This window comes from Salvelinus fontinalis, chromosome 35 (genome assembly GCF_029448725.1).
Source record: "Salvelinus fontinalis isolate EN_2023a chromosome 35, ASM2944872v1, whole genome shotgun sequence".
Classification (NCBI taxonomy): Eukaryota; Metazoa; Chordata; class Actinopteri; order Salmoniformes; family Salmonidae; genus Salvelinus; species Salvelinus fontinalis.
Window position 1 is genome coordinate 3683626 of NC_074699.1, and position 16269 is coordinate 3699894.

At 43.5% G+C, this 16269-nt stretch overlaps 1 protein-coding gene across 22 annotated transcripts in view; it reads right to left on the reverse strand.

The window, feature by feature from the left end:
* The window catches only part of LOC129834252 (MAP kinase-activating death domain protein-like), an 83626-nt gene that overhangs the window by 35267 nt on the left and 32090 nt on the right, over nt 1-16269 (reverse strand). For 13 of the 22 annotated variants that reach the window (XM_055899066.1, XM_055899069.1, XM_055899075.1 and 10 more), the window contains exons 5-14: nt 11133-11264; nt 10574-10687; nt 9945-10025; nt 7369-7425; nt 6295-6467; nt 5174-5409; nt 1274-1433; nt 984-1019; nt 635-735; nt 62-288 (exon numbers count right to left, since the gene is read on the reverse strand). In XM_055899066.1, the coding sequence (XP_055755041.1) occupies nt 62-288; nt 635-735; nt 984-1019; nt 1274-1433; nt 5174-5409; nt 6295-6467; nt 7369-7425; nt 9945-10025; nt 10574-10687; nt 11133-11264 (1317 nt within the window). The remainder of the gene's footprint in view (nt 1-61; nt 289-634; nt 736-983; nt 1020-1273; nt 1434-5173; nt 5410-6294; nt 6468-7368; nt 7426-9944; nt 10026-10573; nt 10688-11132; nt 11265-16269) is intronic. The other 9 variants (XM_055899086.1, XM_055899084.1, XM_055899085.1 and 6 more) reach the window with 3 other exon arrangements.

The following is a 16269-nucleotide window of genomic DNA, read 5'->3' on the forward strand; positions in this document are numbered from 1 at the left end:
AAAACATATATCGTGTTAACTGCATATTTTTATACTGGTGTAAATTGAGCGGTTCACTGACATTGTTGACTCCCTGGATGATTGTGCTGGTGCTGGGGCTGGAGCTGGCGGTTGTGCTGGAGCTCGAGCGGAGGGCTTGTCCATCAGGAGGTTCAGGAGCTCCGTCACCCCCCTCGGGCAGTGCCTTCTCTTGGGGGAGAGGACCCTCTCCTCCCTTAAACTCCTGGAAGTCCTGGAACTCCACTTCGCTGGCGTCTCCCAGTGCAGCGTGGGTAGGGGGATCCAGGTCTACGACACCAAAAGACAGATATTAGTTAGTTAGTATTGATGGCCAAAGGTTCACAAAACAAAATGTTTAGCTAGTGACCGTTTCTGAAAGGAATCTTTTTCAAGATGAAAACAATTGTCGGTTATTATAATCAGGGGAATTTACAGTTTTTTGTCATAACAATAAGTATGTGTAAGCTGGGTGGTTCTTGGGCTGCAATTACACAGGCAGCCCAAATCTGATCTTTTTCTCACTTTATTGGTCTTTTGACCAATCAGATCAGCTCTTTTGGCAATAATTGGGCAAAATAATAGAATTGGGTTGCCTGGGTAAATGTAACCTTGGTGAAATGGCACAGATACTTACTTGGCATGTCCCCTTGGATGTCACATTTGATCATTTCGCTCACCAAGTCTCCAAGTGACGAGTAGGAAGAGCTGGAGTCATCGTAGCCAGCCTCACTGTCGCTGCCACGGAGACAAAACAGAGTAGCATTACCCCGGACACCATCTTGGTGACATCTTACATGTCTACAGAAGGCTAACTGAAAAACGCTAACTAAACCTTTCTCAGACTAAAATTAACCTCAACTCATACATCATTTCTAGCAAGACTAGCAAGCTAACTATTGAGCCAACTAGCAAATCTACAAGTTAATGTTTAGAGTTTGCCATCTAGTGGCTAATGTGTTGTCTATCAACATTCTATAGCCTACCATGCTGCTTCTTCTGCTATGTCTCCGTCGGCCGCACTTGCACACACACAAACACACAAATGATGCACACATTCACAGATCAAACACTGGAAAGGACCTCCTTTCAGATCTAGTTTTATATGCAGCTAAATGGCACACTAACATGTTTTACACATTGAAAAATAGCTTTTAGACCGTTGACAGTACCTGGCATTGAACAAATCTTCAATTTACCACTGTGATAATATAATTGACAAAATGTTATCAAAACACCATTATACCTTCCAACCGTGGAGGTCTTGTTTTTTTACCTGTCGTCTGTGGGGTCCGAGTCGTTGGCCTCATCCTCTACGGGTCCGCTCATGGCCTCAGCCAGCTGGGAGCTGCCGTCATACACACGGTAGAACACTGGCTGCAGCTGGTGGGCGTACCACTTGCCCTTGTCTCCGATTAAAGATGGGTCATACACGTCTGCAGAACACAGAGGTATGCTCAGAAACACTATGAGGCCTTCAAACTGCCTGTATCGCTCATTGAACTACACCTGAGTGCACAAAACATTAGGAACAACTGGCTCTTTGCATGACAGACTGACCAGTTGAATCCAGGTGAAAGCTATGATCCCTTATTGATGTCACCTATTAAATCCAGTTCAAGTCAGTGTAGATGAAGGGAAGGATATAGATTAAAGAAGGATTTTTAAGCCTTGAGACAATTGAGACATAGATTGTGTATGTGTGCCATTCAGAGAGTGAATGGTTAAGACAAAGTATTTAAGTGCTTTTGATCGGAGTATGGTAGTAGGTGCCAGGCACACCGGTTTGTGTCAAGAACTGCAACGCTGCTGGGTTGTTCATGCTCCAAACATTACACTGTTGATTTCATGTGCATTTTACATTTACTGTACTTTTGCCGCATTTGTAAATACTCTGGATACATTCAGTAACATGATACAACTATTACTGGAAAATGACAAGGGTTTGAGTGAGAGGACTAAGTGGCTACACACCTTTCTAAAGTGTGCACAGTTCCTAAGCAATTTCAATGCACTTTTATGACTCAAAAAAAGAGTCTTCAACCATACAGGTACTTTTTTTTTTAGCTCTCCTGCTGTGCCGTTGAGGAACTGTAGCAAGAACCCTTGTAGTCGTATCGCATGGAACACAACCCTGCAATCACACAATTCCTGTTGTTGTTAACGCGATGCAAAAATGGCCCATTATAAAATCGCAATCTGGGTCAGATGTGCATTATTTGAAAGCTTGTTCTATTGCCAACGTGACTAGCTACGTTCTAAAATACTATCAGACTTTCACAAGAAACAGATTGGTGCGCTTAGAAAGGAGTCATTAGTGCATTCAGGTGTGTGTCCTGCGGCAAATTTCCTTCACAATAAACAAACGTAGGCTCATTCTGATCAGAACAACCCAAGGGATGACGCCATGTCATCTTGTAACTGTACATCAAGCATAGCGATCATAAACATTAATTTGTAGAATTTGGAAATGTGAAGTGCACATTTGGACTCACGGTTGTTTGGCTTGCTTTTATGACATGAAAGCGGTACCTATTATAATCCTCAGCCTCTCATCTTTCAAAATACATTGAGTCATCGTTATTTACAGCATTTTCCCTCACTAAGACAACCACAAATGTGCTAAAGTTGTCCAATTACCAGGAGGGGTGGGAGCAGCTTCGAGTCGCTTGATGCTCAAGTTCAGAACGTCTGTCAGTCAAAACCCATACAAATCAAACTTTATTTGCCACATGCGCCGAATACAACAAGTGTAGACTTTACCGTGAAACCGTGAAATGCTAACCAACAGTGCAGTTCAAGAAGAAAATATTTACCAAGTAGGCTAAAATAAAAAGTAATAATAAAAAGTAACACAATAAGAATAACGAGGCTATATACAGGGGGCACCGGTAGTGAGTCAGTGTGCTGAGTACAGGCTAGTTGAGGTAATCTGTACATGTAGGTGGTGGTGAAGTGACTATGCATAGGTAACAAACAAACAGCGAGTAGCAGCAATGTACAAAGGGGAGGGGGGGGTCAATGTAAATTGTCCGGTGGTGATTTTATTAATTGTTCAGCAGTCTAATGGCTTGGGGGTAGAAGCTGTTGAGGAGCCTTTTGGTCCTAGACTTGGCGCTCCGGCACCGCTTGCCGTGCGGTAGCATAGAAAACAGTCTATAACTTGGGTGACTGGAGTCTCTGACAATTTTATGGGCTTTCCTCTGACACCGCCTATTATATACGTCCTGGATGGCAGGAAGCTTGGCCCCAGTTATGTACTGGGCCGTTCGCACTACCCTCTGTAGCGCCTTACGGTCAGATGCCCGATCAGTTGCCATACCAGGCGGTGAGGCAACCGGTCAGGATGCTCTCGATGGTGCAACTGCAGAACCTTTTGAGGATCTGGGGACCCATGCCAAATCTTTTCAGTCTCCCGAGGAGGAAAAGGTTTGTCGTGCCTTCTTCACGACTGTTTTGGTATGTTTGGACCATGAAAGTTTGTTGGTGATGTGGACACCAAGGAACTTGAAACTCTCGACCCGCTCCACTACATCCCCGTCGATGTTAATGGGGGCCTGTTCGGCCCGCATTTTCCTGTAGTCCACAATCATCTTCTTTGTCTTGCTCACATTGAGGGAGAGGTTGTTGTCCTGGCACCACATGGCCAGTTCTCTGACCTCCTCCCTATAGGCTGTCTCATCATTGTCTATGATCCGGCCTACCACTGTTGTGTCGTCAGCAAACTTAATGATGGTGTTGGAGTCGTATTTGGCCACGCAGTCGTGGGTGAACAGGGAATACAGGAGGGGACTAAGTACACACCACTGAGGGGCCCCAGTGTTAAGGATCAGCGTTGCAGACGTATTGTTGCCTACTCTTACCACCTGGGGGCAGCCCGTCAGGAAGTCCAGGATCCAGTTGCAGAGGAAGGTGTTTAGTCCCAGAGTCCTTAGCTTAGTGGTGAGCTTCGTGGGCACTATGGTGTTGAACGCTGAGCTCTAGTCGATGAACAGCATTCTCACATGGGTGTTCCTTTTGTCCAGGTGAGAAAGAGCGGTGTGGAGTGTGATTGAGATTGCGTCCTCTGTTGGGGAGGTATGCGAAATGGATTGGGTCTAGGGTGTTCGGGAGGATGCCGTTGATGTGAGCCATGACCAGCCTTTCAAAGCACTTACCGTGCCACAGGGCGGTAATCATTTAGGCAGGTTACCTTCGCTTCCTTGGGCACAGGGACTATGGTGTTCTGCTTGAAACATGTAGGTATTACAGACTCGGTCAAGGAGGTTGAAAATATCAGTGAAGACACTTGACAGTTGGTCCGCGCATGGTTTGAGTACACGTCCTGGTAATTCGTCTGGCCCAGCGGCTTTGTGAATGTTGACCTGTTTAAAGGTTTTGTTCACATCGGCTACCGAGAGCGTTATCACACAGTCATCCAGAACAGCTAGTGCTCTCGTGCATGTGTCAGTGTTGCTTGTCTCGAAGCAAGCATAAAAGGTATTTACCCCGTCTGGTAGGCTCGCGTCACTGGGCAGCTCGCGTCTGGGTTTCCCTTTGTAGTCCGCAATAGTTTTCAAGCCCTGCCACATCCGACGAGCGTCAGAGCCGGGGTAGCAGGATTCAATCTTAATCCTGTATTGACGCTTTGCTTGTTTGATGGTTCGTCTAAGGGCATAGCGGGATTTCTTATAAGCGTCAGATTGTTCTCCCGCTCCTTGAAAGCAGCAGCTCTAGCCTTTAGCTCGATGCGGATGTTGCCTGCAATCAATGGCTTCTGGTTGGGATATGTACGTACAGCCACTGTCATCGATGCACTTATTGATGAAGCCGATGACTGAGGCGGTGTATTCCTCAATGCCATTGGATGAATCCCGGAACATATTCCAGTCTGTGCTAGCAAAACAGACCTGTAGTGTAGCATCCTCGTCATCTGTGAAGCGCAGAGCCAGAGCTCTAACTTCATATATAGCGTGTTACTGTACAGCCACTAACATTCCAATTTAGACAACTAGTGCACAAATCTGCCATTTTCAACTTGAGTACGAGTGTAAAGGGCTAAACTTCACTTCACACTATAAATATCCAATCTAGCACAGTATGGTTCAGGTCAGCTCTAAACACAAATACACCAATTGTCAGTCAGTGCATGGTATATGCAGTACAGCAGGTGTGTAGGCTAGGGTAAGGGACTTACTGTTGTGGATCCTCTGAAAGGCCAGGTTGGTGGGGTTGAGGGCCCACTCGCCATAGTACTCCACGGCCTGGGTGTGCGACAGCTTCTCAGCGAAGCTTGAGCGTCGGGGCCGCGAGGCCAGGAAGGACGTGGCCTGGAATGCCACCACAGGCCGGGGGAAGAGGCGCAGCGTACGCGTGTGCATCTGGAAACCCTGGAGCACATTGGGGGAGTTGAAGAACCGCACCATGGCAACTCTGTTGGAGAAGGAAAGGTGAGTTTGTTAACGCTTCAATAAGTCAAATTTAATTCAATTCAAAAAGCTTTCTTGTTTACATACGAGAGACATGCGTCTTTGATATGAGGCTCAAATTAAACACATTGTTTCACATGACATTATGACTTTCAGAACGACACATTCAAGGGTTTTTCTTTATTTTTACTATATTGTAGAATAATAATGAAGACATCAAAACTTTGAAATAACACATATGGAACAAACAAAAAAAGTGTTAAACAAATCAAAATACACTACTGTTCAAAAGTTTGGGGTCACTTAGAAATGTCAACAGTGAAGAGGTGACTCCGGGATGCTGGCCTTCTAGGCAGAGTTTCTCTGTCCAGTGTCTGTTCTTTTGCCCATTTTCAACTTTTCTTTTTATTGGCCAGTCTGAGATATGTCTTTTTCTTTGCAACTCTGCCTAGAAAGCCAGCATCCCGGAGTCGCCTCTTCACTATTGAGGTTGAGACTGGTGTTTTGCGGGTACTATTTAATGAAGCTGCCAGCTGAGGACCTGTGAAGTGTCTGTTTCTCAAACTAGACACTCTTAATGTACTTGTCCTCTTGTTCAGTTGGCAGGATCCATAATAAATACAATACAAATACAAATATACACTTCAGAATTTAAAAACTGCAATTGGGAACAGGGGTCAATCCATAAATTGTGCATATGTAAATAGCCGTTCATATCTATTAACTATCTACAATATTCAGGAACTAAATCAAATGGAGTAGTGTCTAGGTCCTGACTGGATTATTCTGCTAAGCTCAAAGTTCAAATTGAACCAACCTCACAAATTGCCTTGCATGGATAATATGAGATCTACTTGAAAAGGGACAGAGAAACGTTGTCAAGCCTTGCCTGGTGGCCACATCCACAGAGTCCACGTCGTTGCCGTAGATGAGGGGGTTGAACTCGGTGGAGGAGGGCGACGCCTTGTTCTGGCCGGGGGGGAGCAGGGGTAACTCCTGGCCCTCCTGGAACTTCTCCAGGTTCAGAATGGGCTGGGTGTTGAGACTCATGCTGGCCAGGGCCTGGAGCGGGTAGAGGTGAGGAAGGTTTTAATCAACACACTGTCGTGATGATGAGGGGTCACTCGGCCCCACTAGGGGGCACTCTCACCTCAGGCATCAGCTGAAGGGTAGTGCAACAGAATGGTCTCACTAGGACCAGTGTGGAACTGTCTGTTTGAGGTTCAAAACGGTGCAAGAGAGTAGTACAGGGTTTTGGAGACCTCAAAATTTGATAAAAATAAGTTACAACTTATCATTTATTTGTTTATGTATTGTGCTGTTTTATTTATTTTTTGGCTGTATGATGTAAGTTCTCATTTGAGAATAAATCATCGATAAAACACAAGGACTAAGCTAGGAGGACTCACAATGTGATTATGTTATAAGCTAACAGGTGAGAGTGTGGGCTAAAATAAGGAAGCCCGTTTCCCCAGCAAATTAATCCGAAGAGTGCATGTTTTTGCAGATGCCTGAAATGGGAGCGTCGCTTCGGGAAAGGTCGGCGGAAGAAGTAACAGCAGAGGGAATTCACTAGCACTCTGGGATTGCTGCAGACTCATTCAGGGTTTTGCACGATGTTAGCACAGTGGATCGTTTGATGGCCAGGTTCAGTCCTGGACGCAACCTATGTGTTACAGCAAAGATCTGCATATCCACTGTGTTTGCTTACAAGAACACCCACTGATGACAAGATAGATGTGCATACATTCAGGCATGCTCAAGCCAAAACTAAGCAGCCAGTGGTGGGTCTTACAAAATATCTCTCTATGCCGCCAGTCTGTTACAACAGCTCAACAATAGTGTACGACACTTGAGAAAACTGAAACAATAACAAGCAACAACAAAAAATATTTAAGTTTGGTTAGGAAGAATATCCGTGCAAGGAGCATGGGCACATTCCGCAGAAGGAGAAATTAGGAACCTTATTGTCAGAGGAGAAGATCTGCTTTTGGGTGATCACGGTCAACCTAACCAGACACTAGGGAAGGGGAGGAGGGGGACAAGAGAGATGCCAGGAAGAGGATCACATGAAAAGGCTGAGCTGACCAATTGCTGAGCAGAATTGAAACCACACATGACAAAAAGGGTCAAGATAGGAGGCTGTGTGGTCCAATTCCCTTTAAATGGATTCCTTTCCTCATCTCCTCTCAATCCTGACTACTAAACAGCTGAAAGGACGGGATGCTTGGAAGCGACGTCGGAACCTTGACTAGCCAATAAGTGGGCTAGTGGGGAGATGGAGATGCCTCCTTGTTGCTTTCACATACAGCCCTTTCAGCTAAGTGGTTGCAAAAGAAGGGAGAACAGGAAAAGGGCAGTTTTAGAGAACTGGGACATAGCCAGAGAACAAGAGAGAAAGAATGATGTAGAGAAGTAGAGCGAGAGAGAAGAGGTGCAAGAGAACAAACCATGACAGAGACAAGTGAGAGAGAGACACAAACAAACATGAGTGCGACAAAACAACACACAAAAAGGAACAGTAATTCACCACACCACACCCAACACAAGTTAGCCACTGAAGACTAAAGAGCCTATCGATGGTTACCAACTGGGAGGATAACCAGTGGCAACGATGGAGAGGTGACACTGAGACACAGAAGGGAGCAGATCTCTTGACAATAATTGTTTTAAATTAAAAACCTTGTGGCTTTTTGTTTACACTGTCCATACACTCCCCCCAACTCAAATTCTCCCATCTCGTAACCTGTGAGATTCTGACATACACTAGGTGTACAAAACATTACAAAACTCCTGCTCTTTCCATGACATATACTATCCAGGTGAAAGCTATGATCCATTATTGATGTCACTTGTTAAATCCACTTCAAATCAGTGTAGATGAAGTGGAGGAGACAGGTTAAAGATTGATTTCTAAGCCGTGAGAGAATTGAGACATGGATTGCGTATGTGTGCTATTCAGAGAGTGAATGGCAAGATAAAAGATTTAAGTGCCTTTGAACGGGGTATGGTAGTAGGTGCCAGGCACACAGAGGTTTGAGTGTGTCAAGAACTGCAACGTTGCTGGGGTTTTTAAGAATGGTCCACCACCCAAAAACATCTAGCCACCTTAACAACTGTGGGAAGCAGTGGAGTGGCCCAGCATCCCCGTGGAACGCTTGATATATTGTAGAGTCCATGCCCTGATGAATTGAGGCTGTTCTGAGGGCAAAAGGGGGTGCTACTCAATATTAGGAAGGTGTAACTAATGTTTTGTACACTCAGTGTATACTAACCCATTCTCTGTGGGACTGCAAGGACCTACCAGCTACCTCTTGTTTGTTACTGTTTTGAGGACGGCTGAGGACTGCTTTAACACTTAAAACAATGGAACCTATGAAAACTCACCTTTACCCATATTTTGTCACTCAAATGGCTTGTTACCACAACAGATTTTTGGCTCTGCCAACACACAGGTCTATCTTAATCAATCACACACACACTCTGTGATAGGGCCAAGTGTATCACACAAAAATAACAACACTGGTTCTGATTCAAAGCATATCAACAAACTATGATATGCAGGGATTTTCAACATGAGGTTTGATTGGGGATTCAAATTGGGCTTACTGGGTTTGGATGTTAAAAAATAACCGCTGAATAACATTTGGTGACGAATTGAGACGCATTTTAAATGGCGATGTGCCTAGAATGTTTAAACGTGACATTTGCTCATATGGCGGATTTTTGTTTTGTTGTTCTTTTCGTGTAACTTCTCTTCATAAAGCATCTTGTGCTTAATATGCACTTTCAAATCAAATAAACTCAAAACTTAGATGATGACAATGTCGTACTAACGTAATCGTACTAACGATAGCTTGATGTCAAGATGGAGGGTGGGGGCAACTAGATGTCCGCTGATAATTCAAGGTGCTTTTAGTTACAATGCTAAGCTGTGACGTGGTACTAGAGTGGAAGGTTTGATTGGCATTTCACAACACGAGTAAGAGAGGTTTGTGAATCAGAACCAGCTTCTAATTAACGTATTGTTATTTGAGGTTCTGGGCTTAGGAGGGTTTGGTTAGTTCTACTGCTACAGCTGTTACTAAGGCCCCAGGGAGTAAGACCTAGTAGCTGCTTTTACCTCCAAGAGCTAGCGCATGCAAAGAAGAGAGAGAGAGAGACAGAAAAAGAACAAGGGAACAAAACACTTGTTGTCGTTAGGACATTACAATGCTTAACTCCACAATGCTCCCACGCTATATGCATAGTTAGTACATACAACACGGTAAGAGAACAGGGACACCCGTGTGCCTGGCGCAATTCATCAAACCTCTCTTGAAACATATCTAAAGCTGAAAGAAGAGAAGGTGATGTCTTGAAAACAAATAGTTAATATAACACATACGGTAATATCGCTGTTTAAAAAAAAAAGAAGTAATAAATCAATACAAGAGGTAGAAATAAACGGAGTTAACGGTTGGCAGTGATAACATACATGCTTCATGAACGACCACTGAAAATAGTGCTATCGGGTATGTTGCGACAGGCTATATTTACCTGTTTCAGGTGTTTCTTGAGTTCTGTGGATTCCGGCTCGGGAAGAGGGGGTAGGTGCTCTGCATTGGTGGGTGCTTTGACCTGTGGAGCAACAGAGCATGCGCAAACTGTCAAATGTTAGAAAAACAACCATGTACACTACACACATACGAGGGTACACAAATACCCCTTCAAATGATGAAAGCATACATCAGTCACCTATTACCTACTAAGTAGTAGATGAGAGGGAAGGAATTTGCCCCTAGAAAGACAGACTGGGATGTGGGTGTGTGTTTTAGCACTGAAAACACTGATGCTCTCTCTGTCTCAGAGAGGGAGGACTTAGGTCTGAAATAAGGATGACAAGAGCAAGGCTTTTCCTGCATCAAGTCGATATCTAGCCTAACACAATATATGTCACAATGAGAGAACTGAACCCCAAAAGGGATTTAGCAGTGAAAATAAAGACATCTCAAGCAAGTGTCTAGAATCTTGCCTCCCAATCAGAGATAATGCTGTATGGGAATCGAATGGAGTAGGGAACAGCATAGATCTGCGAAGAAACAGCATAGATCTGCCAAAAAATAGCATAGATCTGCAGAGACCGTTTGCGGGGACGCTGAAGCGCACCTCCATTTTGGGGCACTTACCTTGTTACAGTCCAGGTCCACGAGCCACACATCGTCGGGCATTTTGAAATCGGATTTGTAGAGGAAGAAGCTGGCAGGCACACCTATGATGTAAGGGGTGGGGGCGAGGAGAAGCTACAAAAGGAGAGAGAAAGGACATTGTATGATGTCACGATCAGACAAAATCAAACCAGCAGACAAGCAAGAATAGCTCCAATAGGAGGAGCCTCACACCATGAACTCCACTAGGCATGGATTCAAATCCCAGGTAAAACACCCAACATAATACAGGGACTAATCTCTTATTCAACAACTACAATCACAAATGTCCTGACAAAAAAAAGCAATGGATGATAAAACTGACTAAATGAATTAAATAAAAAATTGTGAAACTTTCAAAGGCAATCAATTACGGCGCAGGAATTCCTTATTTTTTTTCCAAACATTGTGTGTGGAAGTGCATCCCTTTAAAAAAAAATCCATCCACAACCTCTGGTTCCAGCTATTAAAAAGCCCTCTATTTGTTCTCCTAACAGTACTACAACTACCAGTGCTGCAGTCATTGGTTTGATTGACGTACCTGTTCAGCGGAGGCCATGCAGGTGGGCAGTAGGGGAATGACAGGGAACATGTACTCCAGGGGGTAGATCATGGCCACAAACGCCATGACACTCATGGTCAGGGCGTTGTAGTCCCGCGACTGAAGGACCACCTGGAAGACACAAAACAAAACTATTTGATGTGCATTTAAACATCAATTGTAAATGGACAATAAATACTTCAGAAGACTGTTGGCCATAGGTGATCACATGCTGTTTATTCCATACAAGATCAATTCAATTACATTCAATGACTACCACCCGAGAAAGTATCTTCATTTTTCTCCCAAAGAGTTGTATTCCTTCACAATAAGAGAGGTAGCATTGACTAGTTGTGTGGTTGTTTCAACAGCCACACAGACCAAAATCTGCTGTTTTCACTCTACAAACAGTGGCGTGTTTAAGCTTGAACAGCGAAAGGAGGTCCTTCAAGGTTAACCTGACATATTGTTCTTACGGTAAATGGGAAGGGGGTAGAGCGTAGTCACTGCAGGTGTTCAGACAGTGAAACAAGGGGACTGAATAAGGGAGCGTGACGATTACAGTGGTGACTTCAACCCAAGGAGGGTTCCAGCAGTGACTGGATGAGTGGGTGGGTTAAGAACGGAGAATGGATGAGAGTTGGGTTTAAAAGCAGTTTACAACACAGGATGTTAGCTTAGGAGCAAAGAGTAGTATACTATATATCCCTCAAACTCAACTCTGGACCTCAAAGCCAGTTCCACTGCTTTGTTCCCCATTGTTCCCCTCTAAGCAGGCACTGTTTAGACCTGGGACATCAGGCGTGTGCAATTAATTATCAGGTAGAACAGAAGAAACAGCAGGTTCCGGACTTCGTAGGGCAAGAGTTGAATACCCCTGCTACCTATAAAATGAGTGTATGTGTAGTGTGGGACTTGGTCTTTAATAATCTAGTGAGATTGTGAACTAAATGTTTGAGTAGCTCCTTTTACTCAATATCAAGAGTTGGATATATAGTAGGGGTGAGAATGTTTAAACGTTAAAAATATATTAGAGCTCTTTCTTAACGTTAAGGATCCCAACGGAAAAACAATGTTTATTTTATTTGTTCTACAAAATTAAAATCACAGTGCAGCTGGCTCGCCTGCTATTTCTCGTTCACTAATGGTGCAAGTGTGTGTTCATACTTCAGTCTGTTGCGTGTAGAATATCCTAGCCTATTCATTGGTGATAGGCCCTGCTTTACTGAAGAAGTTGCGAGGCATTACAAGCCAGGAAATTGCGAAATACAGCATTCCAGTGAGATACAGCTTCGATTGCTGGTAGCCCTAGTGCACGGTTCTGAGTCTGCCTGGTAACCGAACTTCCTATACTGTGCCTCTCTCCGTCCCTCGCTAGCTAGCTATGAAAGAAGCGAGTGTTAATATTCTCGAAAGTAAGCCACCTAATCAGTCTCCTTTGTTCCAAGAATACTGGATTTTTGGAGTCAATTCCTAGATGAAAATGTGTTTTCTTTCTACGTCACGGTATTTAGCAAACTGTAAAGTACTTTTTTGGAGAGAGTGGTTTGTGGGCAGGCAGCAGGCAGGCTTTTTTTGATTGACAGCTCTAGTCACCTAGTGATGGACCTTAGTCAAACTTGAAAAGAAGCATTACTTTACAGATTTTTTTACATTTTATTTCACCAGATAGGCCAGTTGAGAACCAGTTCTCATTTACAACTGCGACTTGGCCAAGATAAAACAAAGCAGCGCGACAAAAGCAACAGAGTTACACATGGAATAAACAAACATACAGTCAATAACACAATAGAAAAATCTGTATACAGTGTGTGCAAATGAAGTAAGGAGGTAAGGCAATAAATAGGCCATAGTGGCGAAGGAATGACAATTTAGCAATTAACACTGGAGTGATGATGTGCAGATGGGATGTGCAAGTAGAAATACTGGTGTGCAAAATAGCAGAAAAACTAAAACAAATATGGGGATGAGGTAGGTAGTTGGTTTGATGGGCTATTTACAGATGGGCTGTGTACAGCTGCAGCAAATGGTAAGCTGCTCTGACAGCTGATGCTTAAAGTTAGTGAGTGAGATATGAGTCTCCAAGTTCAGTGATTTTTGCAATTCGTTCCCGTCATTGGCAGCAGAGAACTGGAAGGAAAGGCGGCCAAAGTAGGTGTTGGCTTTGGGGATGACCAGTAAAATATACCTGCTGGAGCGTGTGCTACGGGTGGGTGTTGCTATGGTGACCAGTGAGCTGAGAAGGCAGAGCTTTACCTAGCAAAGTCTTGTAGATGACCTGGAGCCAGTATGTTTGGCGACAAATATGAAGCGAGGGCCAGCCAACGAGAGCATACAGGTCGCAGTGGTGGGTAGTATATGGGGCTTTGGTGACAAAACTGTGACGACCCTCCCACTCTGTCTGCTGTATTCTCTCTTTGTTCTTGTTTCCTTATTAGTATGCCGGTGGGCGGAGTTGGGAGGGTCGTCAGCTACATGGGAAACACCTGAGCCCAGTGTGTCCAGGATAAATACACCACTTCCCCATTCATGGGGGAGACTCTCTCCAGTCAGACACAGACAGATTTTGGTTGTGGCCTGGTTGTGGTTATTTGGTTTGTTTGTGTTGGCACCCTTCAACACCCCTACTTATCACATGTATACACGCAGCCACTCACTTACACTACTGACTGCTACACACCATTGTTAATTGTATTTACTTTACCTTAGTTAATAAATATAGTTTGTTATTTCTTATCTCCATGTGGTCTCCCTTTTGTTACAGGCTATGAGCCGGTTCGTGACAAAACGCATGGCACTGTGATAGACTACATCCAATTATTTGCTGAGTAGAGTGTTGGAGGCTATTTTGTAAATGACATCTCCAAAGTCAAGAATTGGTAGGATGGTCATTTTTACGAGGGTATGCTTGGCAGCATGAGTGAATGATGCTTTGTTGCGAAATAGGAACCTGATTCTAGATTTAATTTTGGATTGGAGATGCTTAATGTGAGTCTGGAAGGAGAGTTTACAGTCTAACCAGACACCTAGGTATTTGTAGTTGTCCACATATTCTAAGTCAGACCCGTCCAGAGTAGTAATGCTGGATGGGCGGGCAGGTGTGGGCAGTGATCGGTTGAAGAGCATGCATTTAGTTTTACTTGCATTTAAGAGCAGTTGGAGGCCACGGAAGGAGTGTTGTATGGCACTGAAGCTCGTTTGAAGGTTTGTTAACACAGTGTCCAAAGAGGGGCCAGAAGTATACAGAATGGTGTTGTCTGCATAGAGGTGGATCAAAGAATCACCCGCAGCAAGAGCGACATCATTGATGTATACAGAGAAGAGAGTCGGCCCGAGAATTAAACCCTGTGGCATCCCCATAGAGACTGCCAGAGGTCCAGACAACAGGCCCTCCGATTTGACACACTGAACTCTATCTGAGAAGTAGTTAGTGAACCAGGCGAGGCAGTCAGAGAAACCAAGGCTGTTGAGTCTGCCGATAAGAACACGGTGATTGACAAGAGTTGAAAGCCTTGGCAAAGTCGATGAAGACGGCGCACAGTACTGTTTTCTACCGATGGCGGTTAAAGTAAAATGCCCGTTCAGTGGCGCTTCGAAATGACTTTCTCAGATTGAACAGAAAACAATATTCCCATTTTTGCGTCATAGGTTAACCCTTACCAAACAGGATCTTTAGTTTGGCTTAGGAAGCCTCTCAACCAATCACAATGCTTGTTCACATGCATTTCATTATCCTTGTCAGATAAGCTAGGCTACTAGATCTGCTGCACAGTATAGGCGTACAGAAGGAGGCCAAATAGTAATTTTCTATTACAATATTTTTTATAAAGATAGGCATTATATTGTAAGATTATAGGAGTAACTCTGGTAGGCCAAAAACATTCTACCTCACCTCTAGTTCAACTGTCAAGGGTTAGTTGGATTATAGGTGTGCACTGCCTTCTTATCATAGGCCTGCAGGCTAATAGCCACATCAAACCTTCAAAAAAGTTTCTAAACTCCATTAATGTAATACTGTATCAAAAGTAAGTCACTCAAACTTTTATATGGAAAATACGAGCAGGATATTATATTGCAGCAAACACAGCATTAGTTGGAATTTAATTTGGCCAAAGAAAATTACACCGAATGAAACAAATCTCATAAAAGTTTTGAACAGCCTGCACTAGGCTACCTGGGGCGGCAGGTAGCATAGTGGTCAGAGCGTTGGACTTGTAACCAAAACTTCTTGACGCTAGGGGTCAGATTTTTATTTTTATTTTTTAAATAACGTTCCCAAGTTAAACAGACTATTTCTCAGGTCCAGATCGTAGAATATGCATATAATTTACAGATTAGGATAGAAAACACTCCAAAGTTTCCAAAACTGTCAAAATATTGTCTGTGAGTATAACAAAACTGATTTTGCTGGCGAAAACCTGAGGAAATCTAACCCGGAAGTGATTTTTTTTTAATCTCTGGTTCATTTCCCGTCTTTCTTCCATTTAAAGGGGTATCAACCAGATTCATTTTCCAATGGCTTCCTCAGGCTGTGACCAGGCTTTAGACATAGTTTCAGGCTTTTATTTTGAAAAATGAGCAAGATTTTTCAAAACTAGTCAGGTGTCCTTTGATTAGTTCCTGCGCGTGAGAGGGGTACCTCTCCATTTTCTTTCTCTTTTTTATTGAATAGGTTACGGTCCGGTTGAAATATTATCGATTATGTATGTTAAAAACAACCTGAGGATTGATTATAAAAAACATTTGACATGTTTCTATGAACATTACGGATACTTTTTGGAATTCTCGTCGAACGGAACGAGGCTGTAGTTTTCTGAACATAACGCGCAACCCAAATGGCGTTTTTTTGTTATAAAAGTAATATTTATCAAACAAAAATAACATTTATTGTGTAACTGGGAGTCTCGTGAGTGCAAACATCCGAAGATTATCACAAAGGTAAGCGATTAATTGTATTGCTTTTCTGACTTTCGTGACCATGCTAATTTGGGGCTAGCTGTTCTAGCATTGATTGATACACTCACAAAAACTTGGATTGCTTTCGCTGTAAAGCATATTTTCAAAATCTGACACGATAGGTGGATTAACAACAAGCTAAGCTGTGTTTTTGAATGTTTCACTTGTGATTGCATGATTA